The sequence below is a fragment of the Pectinophora gossypiella genome, chromosome 23 (genome assembly GCF_024362695.1).
Source record: "Pectinophora gossypiella chromosome 23, ilPecGoss1.1, whole genome shotgun sequence".
NCBI lineage: Eukaryota > Metazoa > Arthropoda > Insecta > Lepidoptera > Gelechiidae > Pectinophora > Pectinophora gossypiella.
The window spans coordinates 3,005,585-3,032,513 of NC_065426.1; the positions used below are offsets into that span (position 1 = coordinate 3,005,585).

The following is a 26,929-nucleotide window of genomic DNA, read 5'->3' on the forward strand; positions in this document are numbered from 1 at the left end:
AAAGAAAAGGTTAACGTCGTGTCTTATAGGGAAGTCAAGGAATTTGTCTTTGATAGACTGGAATGGAAAATGCTACACCGACAAGAGCGTAGCTCTTAAATTGATGATGATGATTGTAGATTTGGCGTAAATGGCATTAACTACTTGGCCGGACAAATGGGGAGCGCTGAGCGCTCTCACTTTGATTAAATGAGAACTTTCTTGTCAAGTAGCACTTTTGAGTAACAAACACCAAATATGACTGAAACTATGATTCAAAGAAACTTCCAAAAGGCTTTTTTTTGTTACAAACTTGGCTTTCCTTCACAATACCTACGTATGTTTTAGATGAGGTCACGTTTTCTCACGAAACACTCCTTTAACACAAAAACACACACATAAACTCACGCCGATTTCCCACCGGGGTAAGCAGGGCCTATGGCGGCTCAATAGTAACCCTGAGTCCAGCGTTGATGAGGTTGGTAATCCATCTCTACTAGTAGACTATGGAATTCCATTTGCTACGATCCTGACATACTTCTCTCCTTCTCATTCTGGTCTCCTTTAAAACGTTCACTGTGTATGAACCACATATATGACGCGATAAACTTAAAACTCATACGTGCATGACCCATATGTGGGGCACTTTTTTTCCTGCCATAGTGTGTCTGTCCATAAATTTTAATATGTTTATCGAAAAATAACATTGCACGTGAGGGGTTGATATTTTATTTTCAGTTACACAGTTTTAAAATATACATAATAATATTTTTTTAAATGTCCAAAGACATAGTTTTTGTTAGTTCTTTTATTAACCTTTGCTGTCTACGCATAACATATTATGCATACTTACCTACCTACTTACACGACGCCACGAGTTTTTACGATCGAAAAACATTTTGAAAACACTTTAAATGTGACCTTGCAGCAAGATTAAGAGTCAGATACTTATGTGTCATACATACATAAATATGCAACTAATCATATTACTTATACAGGGTGTTAGTGACATCGTAACAAATACTGAGGAGGTTGATTCAGACCATGATTCTGCGTTAAAATCAAGTGGAATTTTCCGTCGCAAAATTCATGTTTTTCTTTTTGTTTTTTTAAATTATTTTCAATTCTATACTTTTGCGATGGAAAATTCCACTTGATATTAACTCAGAATAATCAGATGAATCATCCCTCTCAGTATTCGTTACGATGACACTTACACCCCGTACAAGTACATACGGTAGCCATATAAGTAGGTATGGGTGTTAGTGACACCGTAACGAATACTGAGGGGGATGGTTCAGACCATGATTCTGAGTTGATATCAAGTGGAATTTCGTGTCAAAAAATTCATGAAAATTTTTCTTTTCTTTTTAATTATTTTCCAATCCATACTTTTGCGACGGAAATTTCTACTTGATATCAACTCAGAATCATGGCCTGAACCACCCCTCAAAGTTTTCGTTACGATATCACTAACACCCTGTATTGTGTATTTCAACTACGTAGGTAGGTACCTACATTTGTGACTATATTGAGGGACTTTCCAGTTCACCAAAAACAATATAGATGGCGTTGTGGGATGAAGTTGTACACTTTAACGTGATAATTACTTACCTATTTTCTCACTACTGGACATAATTATTCCAAAATACAATGTAATGGCAAAATCATAGTTATGTAGGTACATATAAAAATACCTACCTTATTGTTGCTTAAATTATGTTGGTTCTCTTTATTTTGATCAGAATAATAACGGCTGGAAGATGTAATTGTGCCTGGGTGTAATAAAAAGGGTTTTTATTTAAAATATTTATACCCAACAACAAAGATGGCTTACTACTTATGTCTTTTATCCATGTAATTAGGGTTAGCGAAGAAAAATTTGTACAGCGCCACCTATATTTTTTTGAGGAACGTAACCTGGAAAGACTCTCATTAAATACCTACCTGAAAAACATACCTACCTACTTACACTCTTCCTTATTCGTATCAAGATTCAAATGAGATTCAACTTATAAGGCCCTAGCCTTATAACACAAAAATAAGTACCTATTTTGTTTTTCATTTTAGGCAATTAAGTAAGTAACGGTAATTTTTAAATGAATTAAGTTATTGTGCTACAAATAGTCGTAATTGACTGCAATTAATATAGGTACCTACGTACACATACCTATTTAGTCATCAGAACACCAAAACCTATTTGGTGTTTACGTACCTACCTACCTACTTAGTTACAATCTGTTATTATAAAGAAATGCGGACGGACGGCAGCGGCGGGACAAAAAATGAACAGCCTATTGTAAAATAGGAATGGTCCTTGGAATGTCCCACTTTTGCTCTACGATCCCACCATCACTGACTGCCATAGAGCAATCGACATCATCATCGACTGCCCATTGTGTCCATTAAAACTAGCCTGGCCTATTACAGGCTTCAGCCGAAGCCGGAGCTATAATCTAATGCATCCATAAGTTTATTCTAAATCAAGCCAAACTTAAAAATGAATTCAGCGGATAAATACCCAAGTGTCCATTGCCATGAAAGAACACTTTAAAAAGTTTAACGAAATGACATAACTTTGTTATGACAGCTCTGTAGAGCGAGATCTGAGAGCAATTATGTCCAGTCTTCTTTAATTTTACCTCTATTTATGTAATAATATATACAAAAATAAAATTTGTGATACGTATGTGCAATAATAAATAAAAGTCTCATTTTATAATATTGGACATAAAAGAAAGTAAAAATTTTAGGTTAGGGTATTTTTAAAGTGGTGCAACTTACAAAACCATCATGTTTTTGAGAAGATTATTTGCCGGACGTACAAATATCTATAGAAAATGCATATTAGAGAAAAAACAGGAATCAGATTATGTTATTTTTAGACATTATAGCGGTAAGTAACATGTAAACATAACCTCAACACGTCATTTCTTAGAACATTACATTATATTTTATTCACTTTTGTCGTGTCTGATCCAATAAGACAAAATTAATTCGAGACTTCCCGAAGGGGAATCCCCTGAACAAAGTAAATAGCATTTCTTTTTAAAATTAATTTAAAATAGAGCAATCTCAATTTGAAAAAGCTAAATTTAAAATAGATTCTCTTTTGAAGTCAAGTTTACTTACAATCAGTGATTGACAAAACACATATACCCAGTATAATATTTAAGAATAAACTGTATTCTAAATATCTACCACACGGCACTCCAAAACAGGTATAATTGATGTTGGGAAAAAACAGAAATTGATCTGTGACTAGGTGGGACACGTTTGCTGGAGTCGATACTAACTGGGTGCTACTTTAAGATGGTTACAGAAACACCATAAAACATGTGACCTGAACACTCATCGAGAAGAGTGGAGGAATTAAGCAGAGGTCTTTGCCCAGCAGTGGGATCAAGTAGGCTAATTACCTAACCTACATTTATATAACCTAATGAAACATTAAAAAATATTTTCAGGTGTCCCATGTACCATTGAAAATAGAATCGGAAATTATTTCAAGAACTATAAACCGTATCCCTTATTTTACCCGGCCTCAAATTACATAGCATTACATAGAAAATGCTATTCAAAAGGATTAATAGATGGAGATGTATCAGAAATACAGAAAAATCAACAAGAGAAAGGTAAGAAATTGTAATATTTTTTGACAGGTGTAATAGTTTCTAACACCCTGTCAGTTAGAATTATCTACATAATAATTGTAATTCATGCCTTTAATTTTAAGTAAACTAACTAAAACGAAAATAACAAAGAAATATTCAGTTTATATTATAATTAACATTTGTATGCTGATAATAACGGCCAAATATGTCGATCTCAAATGTATAAAACATCTCCATACAATGTAATACCTGCCATATTCTAACAAATAAATGATTTGTATTTGTATTCAGCCAGTCTGAGCCTGATGTGCATCTCATAGCAATGATGCAGCTTAGTATTATTGCTTTTAAACTATTATCAGGCTTGCAATTGGAACTCTTGTTTTAGTAACTTCAAACATATGCAATGGGGATTCTTACAACATAACACATGCATCTTAGCATCACGCCTATATCCCTATAGGGTAGGCAAAGGTGGTTAATATTATATACACTTTATACACCCAGTTCATATACACTTTATAGCAGACTCACAAGATGGTGCAGTCTGACAGACAAACTAATTTTAATTTAGTCGAACTATGAAAATAGTGCCGTCCTTTGCTTCCGATAAATGCAAGAAAGAGAGAGATTGTATTACAAATGTCAAACTTCAATAAAACTAATGTCTGCCAGAATTTGCACCTTATTTATTAGTATTGACGAAGGATTTTTTTCTCTTCACAGAGCTTCAAAAAATAACCGAGTTATTTCCCATGCCCCGAGTGACCCTCAACGAGTTACTATCGAGAACACCACAGAGAATATTTGAAATACACTATAAACAATCCGTTGCCGCTCCCAAAGGCAGCAGGAAGAAAAGCAAAGTGGTACAGAATGACTGGACATGCACTTATGCGTTTATTTGGCCAGATAAGATTAAGTTTGAGGGGTAAGCAAATCTATACAGCCTATATACATCATCATCATCATCACCAGCCCATTAACGTCCCCACTGTTGGGGTACTGGCCTTCCCTATGGATGGATAGGGAGATCGGGCCTTAAACCACCACGCGGGCCCAGTGCGTATTGGTGGTTTTTAACGACTGCTAATGCAGCCGGGACCAACGGCTTAACGTGCCTTCCGAAGCATGGAGGAGCTCGAGATGAAAACTTTTTTTTTTGTGGTCACCCATCCTATGACCGGCCTTTGCGAAAGTTGCTTAACTTCAACAATCGCAGACCGAGCGCGTTTACCGCTGCGCCACCTAGCTCCTCAACCCACTGCTGTTCAGTGCTGTTCTCCTTAGCCAACTGGAGGGGTCACGGAGCAGACGCCATGCCCACGCTATTTTAGCGAAAAGAAGTAAATCTTCTGTATAAGTAAAATCAGTTATAATTCCTTATTCTCGCGAAAATAGATTGATTTTCGTGAAATACATACATACATACATAAACTCACGCCCGTAATCCCTAATGGGGTGGGCAGAGCCACAAGTAATCAAAGACAACTTGCAGCCACTGTTGATACGATGTCGTAAGCTGGATATGATGAACCTTATGGTGATAAGGGATCAGCCTATCGCCCATAACATTAGTCCATCATGTTAGAGGACACAATCCCTCTGTCGGTTTTTTCGGCGTTTTGTCGGATTTTCGTGATATAAACTATTTAAATTCGCATTTGCACCCAAGCACGGGTGTATCCCTCGCAAGATGAACTGAGTACGTCCTATGTAATTGGGGGCGAGCCTATAGCCATTAACAGGACATAAATCCTGGAAACCACGTGATCCAAACATGAATTTATTAATTTATTTTTGCATGATCCGGAGGTCCCGGGTTCGAATCCCGGTGGGGAGATATCACAAAAATCACTTTGTGATAGCATGGTTAGGATATTACAGGCTAATCACCTGATTGTCTAAAAAGTAAGATGATCCGTGCTTCGGAAGGCACGATAAGCCGTTGGTCCCGGTCACTACTTAATAATGTAAGTTAGTAGTCGTTACATGAGCCATGTCAGGGGTCTTTCGCGGCTCAATAGTAACCCTGACACCAGGGTTGATGAGGTTGGTAATTCACCTCACAACCCACACGATAGAAGATGAATTTAATCTCATAAAATCGAATTCAGTGGTTTAGAAGACCGTGCCATCCCCACCACCATCCCTCCACTATCCACCCCACGCCATCCATCCTAAAAACCATGTGATTATATATTATTTAACTTTTTTTTTTCAGAACAGCAATAGCAAAACGCCAAGCGGCTGAAAAAGCTGCCACTCAAGCCTTGCACTATCTTTACAAAAATAAACGAATAGATTCGAAAGGGCTTCCTATTTACGACAAGGAGAAAATAAAAGAAATTAAATCTACTTTACAAGAGCCTGTTAGAATTAGTATAAGTGACAAGTCTATGGAAAGAATTGACAAGATTTGGGCTGAATATGAAGATGGGATAAGTATGTTATATAATTTTATTAATAGCTCTTAACTCTGAAGAAGACCGTACTTTAGAAGGCCGTATATTGACTAAATTAAAAATGTCCTTAGAAAAGGTTTAGTACGATCTACTCTGAATCGGCGTGCGTGATTGAAGCGATTGATGAATGTGGAGGATGCAAGAGAAGTGTGTCAGGATCGAAGCAAATGGAATTCCATACTTACCCCGATGAGAAATAGGCGTGAGTTTTTGTATATACAGGGTGTATGTGACATTGTAACGAAAACTTTAAGGGATGATTCAGACCATGTTTCTGAGTTGATATCTTAAAATACATTTATTTAAAACAAGCTGTTGTTGAGGGTTCTGGAATGGCGACCACGTGTCGGACGACGCTCGGTGGGTAGGCCCGCTACAAGGTGGACCGACGATCTGGTGAAGGTCGAGGGAAGCCGCTGGATGCGGGCAGCGCGGGACCGATCGTTGTGGAGATCCTTGGGGGAGGCCTATGCCCAGCAGTGGGCGTCGTACGGCTGATGATGTTGTTGTTGAAGCTGTTGTTATGTTGATATTCTGTCTGAAATAATGTAGTTTTCTTTTTCAGAGGATATATACGAGGAGACATTTAAGGTGGCGGCACAAAAAGTCAAATCGCATCGACCTGTGATGACGAAAGATTCTACTATCGATCAAGAAGGTTGGTATTAACAACAACGTATTCGAAGCTCACGGCTATATTCCCTATTCGGGTAGTCAGAAGTACATCCATCGCAAGATAAACTGGTTACCCACGTTTCACCGAGCTTTCTGTTAGAGCAACGTGATAGGTGGTGAGCCGTATCGCTGACTGTAGTGGTAAAGGCATGTAAAATCATTCCGTGCTTCAGGAGTTAGCAAAACCATGCTCACTTTCGAACCCTGTCACTTTAACATATTTCACATTTAGTGCGATTAATACAGTACAGTTTCTAGAAAAGTTAATGTGACATGGTACTAAAGTTAATATTAACACGTTCACTATGTATGAACCACATTATGAGGCACTAAATTTGAAACTCATACTTGCATGTCCCATAGTATGTGGGGCACTAGGGAAAATGGGAAAATCCGACGGGAGGCTTTTCAGATTGTCTTTTCTTGCCATAGTGTGTCTATGTACATAAAATTGCAATGTGTTTATCGAAAAATTACATTACACGTGACGTTCGATTTAATGTTCAATAACGTGTTAAAGCTCGTAAGAGAAAATAGAGAAGAGAGGCCTGCTTTATTCATGTATGGTCCCTTCCATACATTTCAGATTTAGTATCAATGCTCACCACCGCGCTCTTTTTTCATAGTATGGGAAGGTTCCGTACTCTATTTCGCCATGGAGTAACTAGATGTCGCTAACAGTTTAAGCTTACATGAAAATGTCCGTGGTTCACGATCTCTCTCTCTATTTAAGAGCTGCGCTCTTGTCGGTGGAGTAATTGCCATTCCTCTCTTCACGGTTCACGATAGGTCTCCCTTAATACCAGGGCCGCGGCCCGTGTTAAGCTTTATTTCTTCTTTCAAAATAAGAGCCATCTAGTGATGGCGTGTTGTATCATTATGAGTACTCCATTGCATTGCTCTGTTTTTCGTATGTAGCATAGTTATAGTTAGTTTATGTTAGTACTTCATGATTGAATTGATTTATATTTTTTTTACAGACGTGCTGGCGGAAAGTGAATTAGCTTTGGAAGAATTGGAAGATACTTCAGGTACGTTTAGAATCCCACCTTTTTAGATAAACTAATAAGCAATAATTGGATGGCTACCTATTGTCATTTTTCTATTTCTCTTTTGTTTTGTTTTTCATGTGTGTGCAATAAAGTATTTTTTATGTTTTATTAATTCGGCGTGCGTGTATGAAACGATTGATGAATGTGGAGGAAGCAAAAGAAGTGTCGGATCGAAGCAAATGGAAATCCATAGTCTCTGCTTACCTCGGTGGGAAATAGGCGTGAGTTTATGGATGTGTATATTATTAATTCCCTATTCTTGAATAATACATAACATAACTTAGCATCACGTCTGTTTCCCGATGATATATGCAGAGATTGTGACACCTGTACTTTTTAATAACGCACATTTACAAACACGCAGCGGACGGCCAATCCGAGCGCCCGCCCGCCTTTATGATTAAATGTTTCTTTGGTTGGCACTACCTACTACCTTTTCCTGTGTCGCCATATTTTCTTTCTCTTGTTAGTCCGTGTTTGTGTTCACCGGGTTGTTTTCAGTTGTTTTTAATATTAATCCTGTCAAATCTAATATAAAACCTCATGAAAGTAAAATCGTATTAGTTTACTGTCTAACACATTCAACCTAAAAAATGTAGTATACAGGGTGTTAGTGACATCGTAACGAAAGCTTTGAGGGATAATGCAGGCCATGATTCTTAGTTGATATCAAGTAGAATTTTCCGACAGTATGAATCTGAAAATAATTTAAAAAAGCACTAAAATTCTCATGAATTTCCGACAGAAAATTCCACTTAATATCAAATCAGAATCATGCTCTGAATCATGCCCCTCAGTAATCGTTACAATGTCACTAACATCCATACGTACTTATACGCGGTGTAAGTGACATTTAACGAATTTTAAGGAGGATGTTGAATTCGGTACGGAACGGTGTTGTTTAAGAGAAAGAGTTTGTGGTTTGTAGGAGATAATTATAATCTGAATTCCACTAATGTTTACAGTTACAAATGTTAAAGTTCATAAAAAATGTTAGTAAAATGTTAAAATGTTCGGAGTGCACCCGACGTCGACAGCTCCGCGTAATGCACTGGCGATTAAAAATTAATATAATTAAATCAGCGCATTATAAATCTAATGCGCTAGCTATTTGATCACGTGTTCGGTAGCATTAGACCGAACAGAGGATGATCCAGCTCTTTATTCTGAGTTAATATGAAGTGGAATTTTCCACCGCAAAAGTATAGAAATGAAAATAATTTATAAAAACAAAAGAAACATGAATTTTGAGACGTGAAATTCCACTTGATATTAACTCAGAATCATGGTCTGAATCATCCCCTTTAGTATTTGTTACGATGTCACTAACACCCTGTTACACCCACTCCACGCCAGTTATGTTTAAGTCCCAAGTATTAGGGGGAATAGTAAGTCTATTGCATAAACCCAGGACCCACAAAAAAAAAACATTTAAATTAAACAGATCTCTTGAGTACGCAAAATTACATATTTTTTAATTTCTATGTAATGTATTGTATCTTTGAATTAAAGTTGCATTTAGTTTGCCATCGACACGATAACAAGTCTCCTTTTTGGATAATCTCTAATAAAAAAAATTAAGAAACATTGATAATGCCAACCATAATATTCACTTTCCTTTTCGAGGTCGATTTACATTTTTGAAAATCAAATAAGTACAATTTGTCACCAGAACTGAAAGTTCGCGTCCACCCGGTGTACGGGCGGACCATCACGCCACCATCCGAAGGGACTCTCCAGAGAAGAGACAGAGTGTTAAGGCAAAGATTCGAGAATTATGAAGAAAGAACTCCGTTACCTATTGATCATTACACGTAAGTATTTATTTTGTTTGAGGAGTTTTGTTTTGTTTATTTTGTTTTGAGGAGCTCGGTGGCGCAGCGGTAAACGCGCTCGTTCTGCGATTGTTGAAGTTAAGCAACTTTCGCAAAGGCCGGTCATAGGATGGGTGACCACAAAAACAAGTTTTCATCTCGAGCTCCTCCGTGCTTCGGAAGGCCCGTTAAGCCGTTGGTCCCGGCTGCATTAGCAGTCGTTAATAACCATCAATCCGCACTGGGCCCGCGTGATGGTTTAAGGCCCGATCTCCCTATCCATCCATAGGGAAGGCCCGTGCCCCAGCAGTGGGGACGTTAATGGGCTGATGATGATGATTTATTTTGTAAAATAATAAGTTGTTTAATATCGGATCCATTTATGTGGTTCAATTTAAAATAAAATATGAGGAATGCATAAAGTCTTCGATGAGAGTAGAAGAAACGAAAGTGGTGTGTCAGGATCGTAGTATGTGAAATTCCGTAGTCTCTGCCTACCCCAACGGGAAATAGGCGTGATCTTGTGTATGTAAAAAAATATAATCATGAAAAATGGCCGAACTCTAGAGTGGATGTTGTGTTCTGATTACTTGTCGCTCTGCTCACACCGTTAGGGATCACAGGCGTGGGTTTATGAATGTAAATATGTTTTCAAAAGAGATAAGCTACGACACTGGTCATTGCTACAGTCACGCCACCTGTCGTACGTCAATAAAACTGCTTATAGTCTGTCGACTGATCGTAATTAAACCAGGAAAAAAAATCAAAATCATTTTCGTACATTTTCTTAAGATAAAGTATTACGTCTATTCTTGGGATGGATGTCCTGACTACCCTAATTAAGATATAGTGGTAAGCTTACCTCATGTTTATTATTATTATTGCGTATGGCAGACAAAAATAAAATATCCTATATATATATACATATAACGGCCTATGTACGTCCCACTGCTGGGCACAGGCCTCCCCTCAATCAACCGGAGGGGGTACGGAGCATACTCCACCACGCTGCTCCAATGCGGGTTGGTGGAGGTGTTTTTACGGCTAATAGCCGGGACCAACGGCTTAACGTGCCCTCCGAAGCACGGAATCATCTTACTTTTTCAGACAATCAGGTGATTCAAGCCTGAAAAGTCCTTACCAAACAAAGGACAGTCTCACAAAGTGATTTCGACAATGTCCCCATCGGGAATCGAACCCGGACCTCCAGATCGTAAGCCTAACGCTCTAACCACTAGACCACGGAGGCTGTGCTGAATATAATATATATCCAGCTTAAGATCCCCTAGCCAAGTCTCTGCCTCATCCGTCATACAATGCAGCTCGGCTATGCCACCTGGGTACCGGTGCAGAGGGCACTCATCTGCACTTGCGACTCTACATCTCATGTTTATAGCCTTTTATGACCGGTTCCCTTTATCTAATCTGAATATTTGACAGGTCCGGTTTTTTACACCAGTTTTTTCACTCCCGGTTTTTTAAACCAGCATAATCATAGATTATGACACATATTATCTTTGATACATACATAGGTACATACACACACATAATAATATTTTTGATCTTTGATCTTAATTTATGTAAATAGCTTTGTAGCGTTCACTGTTTTGGGAATAAAGTTTATTCTATTCTAATAAAAAACCTAGGTATCTATCTGTGTTTCCCACAAAAATAAATTATAGGACTCATCTATCGTGTTAGAACAGAAAGCTCGGTGAGGTGTGGGTGCTTAGTTAATAATTTATTTATTGTTTAGGTAATCAACAGCTTATATAGTATACATAATATTTTAAGTAACAAGAAAGCCAATTATAAATTATCCCGGGTTACATATGAAACGTGTAGGTACCACTTAGTTTACAGTTATACGTAGATAACCTTCGATATAATGTATATTATGATCGAAGTAGGAAACTAACAAAAAATTGGAAAAAATACCTAATAATAAAAAAAAGTTTATTTAGGTAAATAAACCTATTTATATGTAGTTCATTTTGCAATGGGTGTACCTCTGACTACCCCATTCGTATACTCGTGGATTTGTTACGTAAAAAGTCGTCCATCGCTGCAACGTTCAAGGTCATTTCATATCGGGGTCGTTTTGAGGTCGCAACACGGCTGAAGGTCGCGAATTAAGGACACTCGCACAATGTAGGTCGCGTTCCACGAGATATTAGGAAAGTGGGACGCAGAAACAGGGTTTTTGGGTTTCGGAACGCGCTCTGGATTGAGGTATTGGTTTGAAGATCGCGTGATTGTGTGTGCGGTGTATTTGTGTGTTAACTTTTTAGTAGGATTCCCCTTGCATTCTTTGTCCATCGTGTGGTATCGTGTAAGGCGGCGATCACAATAGATCTTAAATAAGGCCTGCATAGCCCTGAGCTTAAAAAAATATATAGGCCGTAATCGCTAATGGGGTAGGCAGAGTCACAAGTAATCTGAAGACTAGGTACTCCTATACTTTGATAAATAGTACGAGAGCGGACCGTGACGTATCCTACGTTATCGACTACCACGTTGGGTCCAGTTTATAGTAGTCACTGTTTGAATAGGCTTTCGAAGAAAATAGGGTTGCCTCGCCTAATCTTGGAGCGTTTTGTTTAGGAGGCAATTGTGTCATTTTTTTGGTGTAAGTTTGGGTCCTAATTTCACTTTGTTATACCTGTCATTTTCTTATCCGCCGAAAAGGAAAGGGACGGATGATTGACAGCTCTTAATTTTAGGAAGAATGAGTAAATTAATGAATAACCCGGGCGAATCAAAAAGGTATCTCGCTGGTATGCAAACCGTTTGACGTGTGCTGTCAACTTAATTCCGTCGGGTATTGGCCAATGTAAGATTTGTGCTTAAAATTTACGTGTGTTTCATAAATTTTATCCTTGTCGATTACCCGTTCCTTTCCTTTTCGGCGGATAAGAAAATGACAGATATAACCTAAAATAAAATTAGATGGTATTTACAGGATTTTTTTTTTTTTACTTGTACGTAGTGTGTATTTCTTAGCACTATTATGTCTGTTATCCATGAAATTAGAAGGTAAAACGAAGGCAACTCTGTACATAGCCATCTATTTTCTTTGGGGAACGTCGCGTGGAAAGTCCCTGTGTCCAATGGCCTTCAAAAAGTTGTAGGTACTACTGCAAGGCCACAGAAACTCAGTGGAGAGCGCTGGGACGACCTCAATTCATCGACGACGGAATGATGTGACCGCGTTACTGGCGTGAAACTATTGTCGAAAACACACCGCTCGCTTTCCTCTGCAAATCTTGTATAATAACGGTTTTGAAAGCATCTTTGGCTTGAAGTTTTATCTGGCACTTTCGGATTTTAATTTCTGTAACATCCGACTATACTGTAAAAAAAAGTACAAATAAAACTATATGTAAATCACAGCTGAAAGCCTTCCTGTTAAGTATATGTTATTATTGAAGTGATGAGTAATGAATGTGGTAACACATTTTAGCGTGACTATTTGGTGACTCTTTTATTCTTATTAAATTTTTATCATACTTAATTTTTTTGATGATTCTCTCTCTATTTAAGAGCTGCGCTCTTGTCGGTGGAGTAATCGCCATTCCTCTCTTCTTCCCGCCAAAACCTTCACCTCCCGATACGACACGACCTGCACCTTCTCTTTTATTTGTTTCATAAATGTTATACTAAAAAGTCAAAGTCAAAGTATTTATTGCACACCATATGGTAAACAGTTATTAAAGATATTATAGTATCACATATGGACCCGGGAGGGTATAGCAAAAACAAACAAAAATATTAAGAAATTACATTAGGACAGAAATAAAATAAAAAAAAAATAATAATAATAATAAGTACTTAACATTAAACAAACTTAATCTAAAAATAACTATGAAAATCTTAAAAACTATTAATATCAACAAAAACTACATCACTGTCTATTTGTCATGTAAGAAAAACTCTTGCAGTGTGTAAAAACTTTTCTCAATTAGGAATTTTTTTAAGTTAATTTTAAACTTTTTTATGTTTAAATCTTCCTGTAGTACCTTTGGAATCTTATTGTAAATTTTAACTGCCATGGCAAATGGACCAGAACCTACCATTTCCATGGTTGTTGTGGGGAGCGCTAAACAAGTTTGTGGCCTTAAGTGTCTGGGTCTGGAATATTTTGGGAATAAATGCAAATTCTTTTTCACCATAATGCAAACTACCCCTGTTTTTGGGCATAAATCAATTACAAAAGCAATTACATCTTTCACCCATTATTATTCTGATCCAAATAAAGAGAACCAATATAAGCAGCAACATAATTCTATACATAATGTGATCCAAATATCAAGCAACAATTAAGGTCAAAGACCAAATCGGGTAGAGTCTAGTCACTCGGAACAAAATAACATAAGTGATAAAATTTTAATCACATACTTTTTACCAAAAATTAAACGAAAATACTAACATAAAACATGACGAGGCAAAAATCTATTACCCAATCATTACCTAACGCACCCACACTATTCAACACTAACCTCAGAACAGGCTAACGCATTCTCTTTTACGTCACCAGACGACGTTCGCTCTACGTAAGACGCGAAACTGCGCGAAACGAAACCGAGAGTGCATTTAGAAATCGAGAGTTGCACTTTCGCTTTCGCTTTGAGACATGACGTACCCTTCTGACGTCTTTATGACGTCATTCGCGTCATTCGGTCAGCTGGGAGCGAATGACGCGCGCTACTTTCGCGCGCTTTCGTTTTCGCGCCAAACGCTCGCGGTATACCTAGCGGTGGAAAGTAGGTCGGATGATCGGATTTCTTTTAGAATGCATTGCTAAGGTATGCTCTGGTCTCAATAGTGGAGAAAAGAGTTTGTCGCTGTGGATAAGTAGGTTATTAGCTTTTTGAACGGCGGAACGCAGATCTCAACCAGACACAATGTAAAGTCTGTTGTGTCTGATATCTCGGCAGATGAGAGGTTAAACGTAGTAACAATAGGATAGATTGTATTGGGAAAAACTGTTTGAAATGTAAACGATATCTTGAGACTTTTGTAAAAAAATATCAAACTCTTTTGGGTACTCTAGTAACTTGCTCTAGTAACTCTTACTATCTCTTGGCCTTCGGTTTGGTTCCATACAAGACCGTTAACCCGGCCCCATAGGGGACATAGTCACCTTCTCGGCCTTCTACTGGGGCAACATATCATGCAAAACGAAAATCAGCCAAATCGGTTCAGTCGTTCTCGAGTTTTAGTGAGATAAAAGGCCACCAATTCATTTTTATATATAAAGATATATTTATTTGTTGATGATATCCTTTCCAGAGACGTTATAACATCAACGCTGGACAGGAGTCGTGTGGTGCTGCTAGTGGGCGCAGCAGGGTGCGGCAAGTCGACACGAGCGCCAGCGGCTATCCTAAGTCATTGCGGAGCCGCCACCGCCGCCCTCGTGGCCGAGCCCAGGAGAGTCGCCGCCATCGGGCTTGCTGAGAGGGTGGCTCACGAACTTGGGGAAGAGGTACTGTCTTCATCATCTCGCCATTAGTCCCCTATTCTGATTGAAGTCAAGATAGTTACGTCACTTGTTCTCCTCAGCGATAACACGCTACATAAACTCACGTCTATATCCGGCAGTAAGCAGAGACTATGGGATTCCATTTGTTTCGATCCTGACATACTTCTCTTGCTTCCTCCACATTAATAATAATAATAAAATAATATTAAAGTTTATTTAGGTAAAATCTACGACACGTATACGTAAGTGTATATGTACACTTACAACATTAAAATAACAACATTCATGAATCTTTTCGTACACGCACGCCGGTACAGAGTAAATCGACTGATTGACTGAACTTATTCTAAGGACATCTCCAAATACGCTTGTATTGTTGGATAAATTTAAGAATAATAGAAAATTATAGAACTCTGACTTACAATACAATACAAAACTCTATTTTTAACGTGCCTCCCGAATCACGGATCATCTTACTTTCGGACAATAAGGTGATCAGCCTGTAATGTCCTAACCAAACTAGGGATCACAAAGTAATTTTTGAGAAAATTTCCCAACAGAAATCGAACCCGCGTCCTGCGGATACGGTTTTTGGGATGTGGTCTAAGGACCTGGTCTGGTAAAACTAAAGTATATTTACAGGTGGGCGACTCAATAGGGTACCAAGTGCGCCTGCAATCGAAACTGCCGCGTCCTCCTGCCGGCTCCGTACTGTACTGTACTTCTGGAGTCTTGCTGAGGAGGTTGCAAAGCAATCCAGGTTAGAAAGAAAGAATTTATTATTAAAGAACGTCACAGTAACAATACAAAATAATCATAGAAACAGCAAACAGCTGCAGTTTAAAGCATTATTATTATTGCGTATGGCAGACAAAAATAAAATATCCTGTGTGGATCATATATCCAGCTGAAGCTCCCCTAACCAAGTCTCTGCCGCAAGAAGAAGCCGCCGCTGAAGTTTAAAGCATACATAACATAGACACATAAGTTCACGCCTATAATACCTAATAGGGTGAGCAAGTTATCACAAGACAGGAAACCGGCGGGTCCACACAATAGTCTTCTCTGGTGTGGATTGTGAGTTATGGGAAGTGGACGTTATGGGTAGTGGACGTTTAGGGAAGTAGATGTTTTGGGAAGTCTTCTTCTATCGTGTGGGTTGTGAGCTGGATTACCAACCTCATCAACTCTGGTGTCAGGGTTACTATTAAGGCGCCAAAGTCAACTGACATGGCTCATGTAACGACTACATACTCGCTTAAGTAAATATAAGCCAGGACCTGCTTAACTAGCGTTCCGATACACGGATTATCTTACTTTCAGACAAGCAGGTGATCACCCTGCAATGTCCTGACCAAACTGGGGACCACAAAGCGATTTTTGAATTTCGAAGAGAGAGATTCGAATCTGGAATGCTCAACCACTGGACCACAGACCGGAAGTGAATTGCCTCTACTATACATAATTATTAAAAGTTGTGATTGTTATGGGCGATAGGCTCATCCGTTGTCACCACAAGGTTCATCATATCCATCTTAGGACTAAGTAACAACAGAGTCTGCAAGTTGTCATTAAGTACTTATGAGCTTATGTAAAGGGGTGAGGTCAGAATATGAATTGGTGCGCGGCGGGGAGTTAGCTTTCTATAGGGGAACAAAAAATGGGGGGTGCAATAAATAATTGAGTAATTGACAGTGGCGGCTCTAGCAAAATGTTTAGGTGGTGCAAGACTTCATAGTGGCTCCCCTCAGCCCCTTAAAATACAAAATGTTTCGATTAGGCCACCCGGAATGAGTTTCAATGTGGCAGCAATCTAACCCGCTGAAGTTAGTTTGCGGCCAGGGGCTTGCTTAATAAAACTTACAATTGTAAATTACAATGACAATTTGCTGTTCATTGCGTAGCTAATATGAAACTGCAAAATATTCGTGATCACACACTCCGCAATGTACATCAAATTGTCATTGTAGTTTACAATTGTAAGATTTATAAAACAGGCCCCAGGGTGAACCAGTCTTGGTTGATTGAAGTCCCGTCCCTTATTTCGGCGCCCGGTGCGGTGGCACATCTCGCACCGCCTCAGGGCCGCCACTGAGGAGGTATTCAAATTCAAAATATTTATCTCGGAAACTACTCCTTATTTTGTTAGTAACAGAAAGCATGACCTAGTATTAGTAACAGATTCGCAAGGCGACAACATAAATATAAGCTACATGAGGTCGGCCCGAGTCACCGAAGCTGCGGGCAGCTATGTAACAGCGTGCAATCGCACCCAGCGGTTCAGCAGCGGTGAGTCGTACGGTCCACCAATGCGCTCATGATGGTGTTGGGGCTGGCGCGCGCACGGTGCATCAAAGACGCACAGCGCTTACGTATTGCATATGATGTTTTCTTTTACAGGTCTAGAAGGATGTACGCACGTATTTATTGACGAGGCACACGAGCGTGACGTGAACACAGATATTACCCTGTTGCTTCTGAGGAAAGCTTTAGATATTAATGCCAATTTGAAGATCGTTGTTATGAGTGCTACCCTAGACACTGAAGTTTTTACCAGGTAAGATTGAATTGGTATCATCATCATCATCATCATCAGCCCATTAACGTCCCCACTGCTGGGGCACGGGCCTTCCCTATGGATGAATAGGGAGATCGGGCCTTAAACCACCACGCGGGCCCAGTACGGATTGGTGGTTATTAACTACTACTAGCTAATGCAGCCGGGACCAACGGCTTAACGTGCCTACCGAAGCACGGAGGAGCTCGAGATGAAAACTTTTTTTTTGTGGTCACCCATCCTATGACCGGCCCCTGCGAAAGTTGCTTTACTTCAACAATCGCAGACCGAGCGCGTTTACCGCTGCGCCACCGAGCTCCTCGAATTGCGAATTGGTATACTAAATATAATATAAATAGATTAGAAACGTCCCACTGCTGGATACGCGTACTGTACTGTAATAGGGGAGCTTCCTAGGTCAAAGATAAGTTATGAAATAGGCTAGGTTCCAACTAGTCAAATCAGTTACTTTTAAGTAAACGTCAAAATACAAAATCACTATGGAATTTGTATGAAATAGCGCAGTGTGATTTCATAGAAAAACGTAATAAAATGTCGGACTTATTTTTACGTTTTTCTTGATTAAAAATCATAAATAAGTTAAATAGAAAAAAGGAATTTTTTTTTTCGTTACTTCTAGATCTGTCTCTATTTAGTAACCCGATTTTCCGAAAGTAAGATGTTCGGAAGGCACGTTACGTCCCGGTTACTACTTACTGATGTAAGTACGTAGTCGTTACATGAGCCATGTCAGGGGCCACGACCCGGATGTCCCGGGTTCGAAAAATAACTTTGTGATCCCTAGTTTGGTTAGGACATTACGTGCTGATCACCCGATTGTCCGAAATAAGATGATCCATATTTCGGAAGCCACGTTAAGCTATTGGTCCTGGTTACTACTTACTGATGTAAGTACATAATCGTTACATGAGTCACATTGGCGGCTCAATAATAAGACACCAGGGTTGAAAAGGTTGGTAATCCACCTCACAACCCACACGTTAGAAGAATGCTTTCTTTAACAGTCTCTCTTTTCCAGATATTTCGACTCGTGTCCTGTGATAGAAGTACCAGGAAGGACGTTCCCTGTGGAGGTGTCATACTTGGACGACATCGAGAAGACGTTTAACATCCGGCTGCCTAATACTATGGACAACTGTCGGAAGGAAGACGCGAAGCCACAGATTAATTGTCAAGAGGTTAGGTCTCAGAATCAGAATCATTTATTCAACGTAATTATCATGGATAAACTTGTTGAAGGTCAATGTAACATTTTTGAATTTACGTCATTTCGCAAGGTGTTATGGCTGAGAAGAAATGACAAGAAACTGCAACAGCAACACATCTTTTAAATCAATGAGGGTACATTACAAGTTATTTAATAACTAGAGGAACACATTCAATACCAGACATTTTTATCATTTAGGTAATCATTAATCTTATAATAGGCCTTTTTTACATAAAGTAAGCTTCACGTGAGCTTTAAATTTGTTCTCTGACAAATTTAAAATATTATCTGGTATTTTATTGTAAAAACGTATACATAACCCCAAAAAAGATGAATTTTTTTTACTTAATCTAGAATTTTGAACAACAATTTTATTTTTATTCCTTGTATTGTAAGTATGCCTTTCACAGTTTCTCGGAAGGAGAGATACATTTTTACGCACATACATAATGTTTTCATAAATATATTGACTTGCGACCGTCAGTATATTTATTTCTTTAAACAGCTCCCTTAAAGAGTCCCGACAACGCAGATTATAAATAGCGCGAACCCGCTGCCCTTTTTTGAATAATGAAAATAGTTTCTACATCAGCGGCTCGACAGTCTCATAAGCTGACTCCTGCAATCCATAATCACAGACTCCTGCAATCTTAAACTACTGCCATAGAGTAAGCAATAATACTACGTATAGAACGGCATCTCTCCGCTCCCCACCAGCGTCTGAGCTAGGTTTACCTCACCCCCTCGAACATAGTTTAGACTTAAATCGTATTGTGTCAGACGTCACACACACAGATGCGCGTGTACGATAATGTCAATGTGTAGTGTCTGTGTAAAACGAGGTTTGTATGAAGTGTCCGGGGTGTGTTTTTGTCCAATAAAGAATTGTGTATTATAAAAGACGAAAGATATTATCTCTTTCGCACTAACGGTATACAGCTTAGGACGAAAGAGAGGAGAGACATGTCTACTAAGCTTTTAATTTCATCTTGCAGGTAGTCGAAGTTATAAAAGCAGTGGATAAGACTCAACCAGAGGGCGCGATCCTAGTGTTCCTACCAGGGTGGGCAGAGATCAGCCTGGCCAAGCAGTTGTTGGACGCTGTCATGCCTGTTAGCACGCACATTGTTCAACCTGTGCACTCAAGGTAATTACAAGGTAACAATATTACTAGAATAAATATAAATGTAGTTTTTCAGGTTAAATAATAATAAATAATTAATAATAAAATTAAAATATCCACATAATTTAAAAATAAGTAGGTACGTATCTAGTTAACATTATCTGGGCCTCCCTGTATATCGGTTCCGAGTACGCGGCGGCTGAGGTGAAGGCGGGAGGGTCCGGCTTAGCAGTGAGCGCAGCCACCGCCATTACCGTGTTGCTATGCACATCGGCCAGTAGGCATAAGTTTTATAGGTACAATTGTAACTATGTAGTTATCATATCACTTGCTTGCGCTCTGCGATACGTAGCCGAGACACAAACTGCATAAAATGTTTGTTTACCTATTGCTTACCCACAAGTTTTTGTTACCTACTTATCTATGTATAATGTAAGACGGACATCGTAGATACCTAGCATCGACACAAACCATGGTTTAACGATGCTAGTTAGCATAATCACTGTGTGTACAAAATTTTTGAAATAAATAAAAAAAAAAAAAACTCACGTTTTATTGGTGTGGATCAGAATGGTTGGTGAATTGGGTAGTAGTTTAAGATTGAGAATGGAATGTTAAGTTGGTTTGGACACGTAGAGCGGATGATGGATAATAGGATTACGAAAGCGGTATACCGGGTGTTAGTGACATCGTAACGAATACTGAGGGAAGCAAGAGAAATGTGTCAGAATCGAAGCAAATGGAATAGGTTAGTTTCCAACTAGTCAAATCAACTTACTTTTTAAATACGAAAATTTTTGTCAAAATACGAAATTACTATGAAAAAAATTAAAATTTGTATGAAATGAAATGAAATGAAATTTATTGTAGTAAATGTGGTCATACATAGTGATGGAAGTAAATGTTATGGTTCAGCACATTCAGTCATATTCTGACATACAATAGGTAATTATTATATTATTAACCTAATCTTACTCTAAATTAACTAGTTATATTTACATCAAATTTACATAACATTATTAGGGTGCAATAACTCGTTCAAAGAATAAAAGACCTTCTCTCTTAGCCACAGCTTTAGCTTTATACGGAAATGAAAAAGCACGTCACAGAGTCATAGAAAAACGTGATAAAATGTCGGACTTTTTTTCGTTTTTATATTGAAGTTAAATATAAAAACGAAAATATTTTTCGGTAGTAATCAGAATTTCATGATTTATCTTGAGCCTAGTACACGGCCGAATTCCATAGTCTCTGCTTACCCCGGTGGGAAGTAGGCGTGAGTTTATGTATGTATGTGTAATATTTTCAGATTATCGACGACAGACCAAACCAGGATGTTCGCTCGTCCCCCACCGGGCATACGCAAGGTAGTCCTCGCCACCAACATAGCAGAGACGTCCATCACGATTCCCGACGTGGTGTATGTCGTGGACTGCGGCGCCCACAAGGAGAACACGCTTGCTGAGGGGACTGGTAAATTCAAATTCAAAAAATATCTTTATTCAGTAGGTAACATAACAGCCTCCGTGGTCTAGTGGTTAGAGCGTTAGGCTCACGATCTGGAGGTCCGGGTTCGATTCCCGATGGGGACATTGTCGAAATCACTTTGTGAGACTGTCCTTTGTTTGGTAAGAACTTTTCAGGCTTGAATCACCTGATTGTCCGAAAAAGTAAGATGATTCCGTGCTTCGGAGGGCACGTTAAGCCGTTGGTCCCGGCTATTAGCCGTAAAAACACCTCCACCAACCCGCAGTGGAGCAGCGTGGTGGAGTATGCTCCATACCCCCTCCGGTTGATTGAGGGGAGGCCTGTGCCCAGCAGTGGGACGTATATAGGCAGTTTATGTAACATAGTTACACTTTGAATCGTCAATTTCTATATAACGAACGTCTCATCCGCCTAAAACTACTACAGCTTCTCACAACCTGTATAGCCGGGGAAAAGAAGTTGCAAGAAACGGCACAGGGCCCTAGGGCTCTAAAAGCACGTCTAGACGTGCTTTTAAAAAAAGCAGGAATATTCCGGAGAAGGGCACACCACTGCTCACAACTATCTGTTGGTTCCAGGCACAGCAAGTCTGGAGACAGTGTGGGTGTCCCTCGCTGGAGCCAAGCAGAGAGCTGGAAGAGCGGGGAGAGTGCAACCAGGTATTTGAATTACATAATAGTATTTTTTCTACTCCTCTACTTTAATCTGGCATTTAAATAACCAAAAAGTCTAATATAAGTACATACATAATTAAACTCTTTGAAAAAGTGTACGCTCTATGGCCTATAAAAGCATTGTTTACAAAGTGTAACTGTACTATAATGTCGCCAAAAAAGCATTGTTGTTGTTTTTTTTTTTTTTGACCTGGAAACTGGCACCTTTACTTTGTTTGGTGCCATAGATATACTATAAAAAAAAGTATACATTTGCCGCCATTTTCCCGCGCGTTGGAAAATAAATTGGAAAATTTTTGTGTTTCGTTTGTTTCATTTAAAATTACGTCGTCGTAGAAAAAGTATTGTATGCAACGTTGTATAACTACATAATAAAACAGTCATTCAAATAACTTAAAATAATAAATAAAATAAAATAAAATAGAATCAGATAAAACAATTAAAATCAATTAAAATATAAGACAACAATGATAGAATATTAACAATACCGTCTAAATCATTCATCATTATTGACAATCAGAATAATACTCCTTGGTGGATTATAGTAGTACCCTGTATTGGGCTGGTTTTCCCTTCGCTGGTTGGAAGGTCAGACAGGCAGTCGCTTCTGTAAAAAACCTATCAAATCTTCAAGTTAGGTAAGCGGACCCTGTGAAAAACGGGATAATGCTATGGAGATTATGATGATGACGAGTTCCGCTATGCACATTGTGTGAAATACTATCGCTATTGATAAGAGTATTGAGAAGGTGTTTAATATCGCAATCACATTTTTAGGTCATTGCTACAGATTGTATACAAAGGAAAAAGAGGCAGAATTCAACCCACACACCACGCCAGAAATATTAAGGTACCGTTTTGATTGTTATTTTGAACACGTTAGCCAAAAATCCTGGTATATTTTAAAAAAATAAATTTGTATTTGACCATAATTCCACCTGTTAGGAAGTGAAGACGTAGTCTAAGTTGCTTCACATTTGTTTTGAGAAAGAGTAAACACGTATATAAACTCACTTCTATATCCCGATGGAGAATAGCATAGCAAAGCATTAGCATTGAATAGTAGCATTCTCCTTGCTACTCCAATCTTGTCTGTGTAATTCCAAACTCTGGTTGAATCTTTCAACCATTCCATCGGACAGTGTGATTATACGACGTCGTTCGGGTCCTTGTGAATCCCCAAAATCTTGCATGCTTCCTGAAAAATCTGGGATTAAAAATTTTTAAAGTTATCCCCCTTGATCACTATGAAGTTCAGATCGCAAAACACTTCATAGACCAGTTTATCTACCAAATTGTCGCTTCTGAATCTACCAACTGAGTGTCAATTTTGTCTCCGTCTATCTAACTCATAACTTTTCCATACAGGATACCTTTAGACCAAACAGTATTGAATTGCAAGACGTATGCACCAGAGGATAAGATCGAGAACTTTCTGTCACAACTGCCCGAGCCGCCTACGCAACAAGCTATTAGATTTGCCGTCAATGATTTAATTGAATTAGGTAAGTCCGCCATTTGCTTGCACATTATTTTACACAACATGTAGTAAATATTAGAAGCAAAACCAGGTAACATAACAACAATAAAACCGAGCTAGGGTAATGACATCACTAGAAATTGAAGCCAAGATCTTCAGGCAGAGCTATCAAAATACAAACCTCAATTTCTTTCATTAAATTAATTTAATTTCTTGTCTATTGCGAGGTTTAGTTGACAAAAACCAACCAAAAAAAGACGCTTACGCGGTTTTCACTGTAAGGCGATGATCTAGCATTATTCTTTATTCAAATTCAAAAATACCTTTATTCAGTAGGTAACATAGTTACACTTTGAATCGTCATTTTCTACATAACGAACGTGTCATCCGCCTAAAACTACTGCAGCTTGTCACAACCTGTACTGCCGGGGAAAGATGCTGCAAGCAAAACCTCGGCACAGGGCTCTGGGGGTTCTTTCAGGGTTCTTTGAAAAAGAACAAAGTATTTTAATTATACAATATATTCTACTAGCTTTTGCCCGCGACTTCGTCCGCGTGGCGTGTTATAAAAGAGAGATCTTTGTGTGAGAGAGTGCATATCAAATTTTGCCAAAATAGGGAGGGGGCGCCAAAATCAACAAGACTGGTCCACCTTGGCTAGGAGCCCCGTATCTAGAGGGGAGCGACTGGGTTTTGTATTTTGAGGGTCTGAGGGCCGCCACTTTCAGGTTTCGCACCACCTAAATATTATGCTAGGAGGTGTTTTGTGAAGCTGTTCTTTGCAGCTATTTTGTACGGCGTCTTTTATACTGCTTTCTTTATGCTGTACCAGCTTGCAGCTCTGATGCAGGTTATTTACTGGTACCTGCTCCTAGTCGGCTCAGCTTCCTCCCTGCCGCCGCTATACACCGAGCTAGGGAGATTTTTATGACACCTTTACTTATTTTAAACGCTTAACGAATGAGCGGTGGCCTTAAAACCCTGAAATGCCCCCTTAGGATTTATAAAGTTCAAATACTTATTTATACTTCTTTATTACCTATTTACGTGCTTTTAAGGTTTTTTGGTGAATAAATTCAAGTAAAATCTACTACTTACTTTTATTTCATACTCATTTACTTTCTTCTTCTTTATGTGTTAAGGGGGACCATCGGTCGACCCCTACCCGCTTATTCTCAAATATTACAGGCCACCACTGATTGTTTCCATTCTCAGGTGCTCTGACCCCATCTGAACAACTGACTCGTCTGGGCGTCATCCTATCATCGATGACTTTACCCCCTCGTGCGGGACGAGCTTTAATAAACGCTGTAGCGGCCGGCGCAGCGGTAGCAATGGCCGACGTGGTGGCTCATGTCACTGCTAGCACAGCGCTGTTTGTTGATGCTGCCAATAGGAGAGAAGGTCAGTTTACCTCTTTATTTATCAGTGACATAATTCAAACTCAGAATCGTTTATTCAACGTAATTATCATAGACTAGCTTTTGCCCGCGACATTGTCCGCGTGGCGTGTATCTTATCACGCGGTTTACATTTTTTCATACAAATGTTTTTTGTCGCTAACTCCCGTTCCCGTGGGAATTTTGCAATATCCTGTTGCAACTAAGCTTTAAGTTTACTAAGGTAATGCATGGCAAATTTCAAGCGTCTAACTTAAGCGGTTTAGATTTTTTATACAAAAGGATTTTCCCGCTAATTCCCGTTCCCGTGGGAATTTCGGGAATTCCTTTCTTAGTGCACCTCTACGGTACCTAAGCTACGTCCCTTCCAAATTTCAAGTGCCTACGTTTAGCCGTTTAGGCTGTGCGTTGATATGTCAGTCAGTCAGTTTCTCCTTTTATATTATTTAGACTAGATAAACTTGTTGAAGGTCAATTTAACATTTTTGAATCTACGTCATTTCGCAAGGTGTTGTAGCTGAGGAGAAACTGCAATAGCAAAAATATCTTTATTCATTAGGTAACATAGTTACATTTTGAATCGACAATATTTACATAATTTTTGCTTCTCACAACCTGTATAGCGATGGAAACGTAGCTGCAAGAAACACCTCAGCACGTTTTACTACATGAAGAGTGCCAAATAAATATATAAATGTTGTCAGAGAAAAAAACATTTAAAAAATATGTTAGGGTTGCCAACAGGCTGCTTACTAAGAATAAATTTTGTCTCCAGAAATCCGCGAAATTAAACGTCGATACAGTACCACATCGGATCACGCAGCTCTACATTGGATTCAAGAGGAGTATGAGAGGATGTTGGAGGAAGGAAATCGCGAGAGAGTCGACGAGTGGTGCAGGAAGCTGGGCATAAGGAAGGACAGACTCAATTATGTTAAAGGTGAGTGTTATCCTGTGGTACACCGGATTGCTTCTCAAACGGGGAGCGCCGGTTTGAACCCCGCCACCGAACTTGCACCAATAAATTATTAATGTATCTTAAATACTGTGGCGAGGTAGATCTTGGACCGGCGATTGGTTCGATGAAATAAAAATACAAATATGCTGATGAAGTTGATTTGCATGTATTATTCGTTGATGGCACTGGAGATTACAACAATATTTGTACGATATATTTTGATAAACAAAACTCGCGTAAGAGTCGACTAGAGAGTTCAGACATTGAGAAAAGAAGAAGGAAGGATGACAGTAGTGGGCAAAGACAATCCGTGTACATAAAAAAACTATGTTATTAACCTATGGTCTTATAAGGGTGATGAACACGGTCAATTACTAACAAGTACAGTTTTCATTAGCACAGTTGACTCGACCATTATAGACGGCGATACGGCTCACAACCTCTCACGCTGGTCTAACAGAAAGCTCTGTTAGGTCTAGGTACTTAGTTGATCTTGTAGTGGATGTACCTCTGACTACCCCAATTGGGATATAGTCTTGAGCTTATGTTATGAGTATGTTTAAAAATCAGACGTAGAACGTCATCAAATAACTTGTGTAATGTCGTGGCCAGATCTTAGAATTGATCATTTCATGATGTGTTCGACCATTTCATGTAATTATCATTTTTCTTGAAATAGAACATCACTTAAAGCACATAATAACGGGTTCTTACCGCGTTTAAATGGGGATATGAGACTCCCGATATTTCGACACTGTTGCAAGTGGCATAATCACGGGATGACTGATGAGATTGGAGTGGAGTAGGTAGATCCATAATTTTCTACGGGCAGACATATCTGTCTACCCTCTTTCTTTGCCGCTTGTTTATGTTTTTGATATCGGAATGTTCGGAACCATCTGAACTCGCACCAAACTCACTACGACAAACCGCACTC

The 26,929-nt window shown here is 39.0% G+C and overlaps 1 protein-coding gene across 2 annotated transcripts in view; it reads left to right on the forward strand.

The window, feature by feature from the left end:
• Positions 1 to 2,561: 2,561 nt before the first annotated feature.
• LOC126377327 (ATP-dependent RNA helicase DHX30-like) overlaps positions 2,562 to 26,929 on the forward strand; it is a 28,807-nt gene continuing 4,439 nt past the window's right edge. The window contains exons 1-18 of one of the 2 annotated variants that reach the window (XM_050025011.1): positions 2,562 to 2,875; positions 3,447 to 3,614; positions 4,320 to 4,524; positions 5,818 to 6,038; positions 6,624 to 6,716; positions 7,714 to 7,764; positions 9,458 to 9,599; positions 14,892 to 15,087; positions 15,727 to 15,844; positions 17,485 to 17,641; positions 18,681 to 18,840; positions 19,865 to 20,016; positions 21,302 to 21,465; positions 22,059 to 22,139; positions 22,932 to 23,004; positions 23,523 to 23,659; positions 24,850 to 25,038; positions 25,810 to 25,974. In XM_050025011.1, coding sequence (XP_049880968.1) covers positions 2,773 to 2,875; positions 3,447 to 3,614; positions 4,320 to 4,524; positions 5,818 to 6,038; positions 6,624 to 6,716; positions 7,714 to 7,764; positions 9,458 to 9,599; positions 14,892 to 15,087; positions 15,727 to 15,844; positions 17,485 to 17,641; positions 18,681 to 18,840; positions 19,865 to 20,016; positions 21,302 to 21,465; positions 22,059 to 22,139; positions 22,932 to 23,004; positions 23,523 to 23,659; positions 24,850 to 25,038; positions 25,810 to 25,974 — 2,575 coding nt within the window. In that variant the 5' untranslated portion in view covers positions 2,562 to 2,772. Of the gene's footprint in view, positions 2,876 to 3,134; positions 3,201 to 3,446; positions 3,615 to 4,319; positions 4,525 to 5,817; positions 6,039 to 6,623; positions 6,717 to 7,713; positions 7,765 to 9,457; positions 9,600 to 14,891; positions 15,088 to 15,726; positions 15,845 to 17,484; positions 17,642 to 18,680; positions 18,841 to 19,864; positions 20,017 to 21,301; positions 21,466 to 22,058; positions 22,140 to 22,931; positions 23,005 to 23,522; positions 23,660 to 24,849; positions 25,039 to 25,809; positions 25,975 to 26,929 lie in introns of those variants that run through there. The other variant, XM_050025012.1, reaches the window with a different exon arrangement.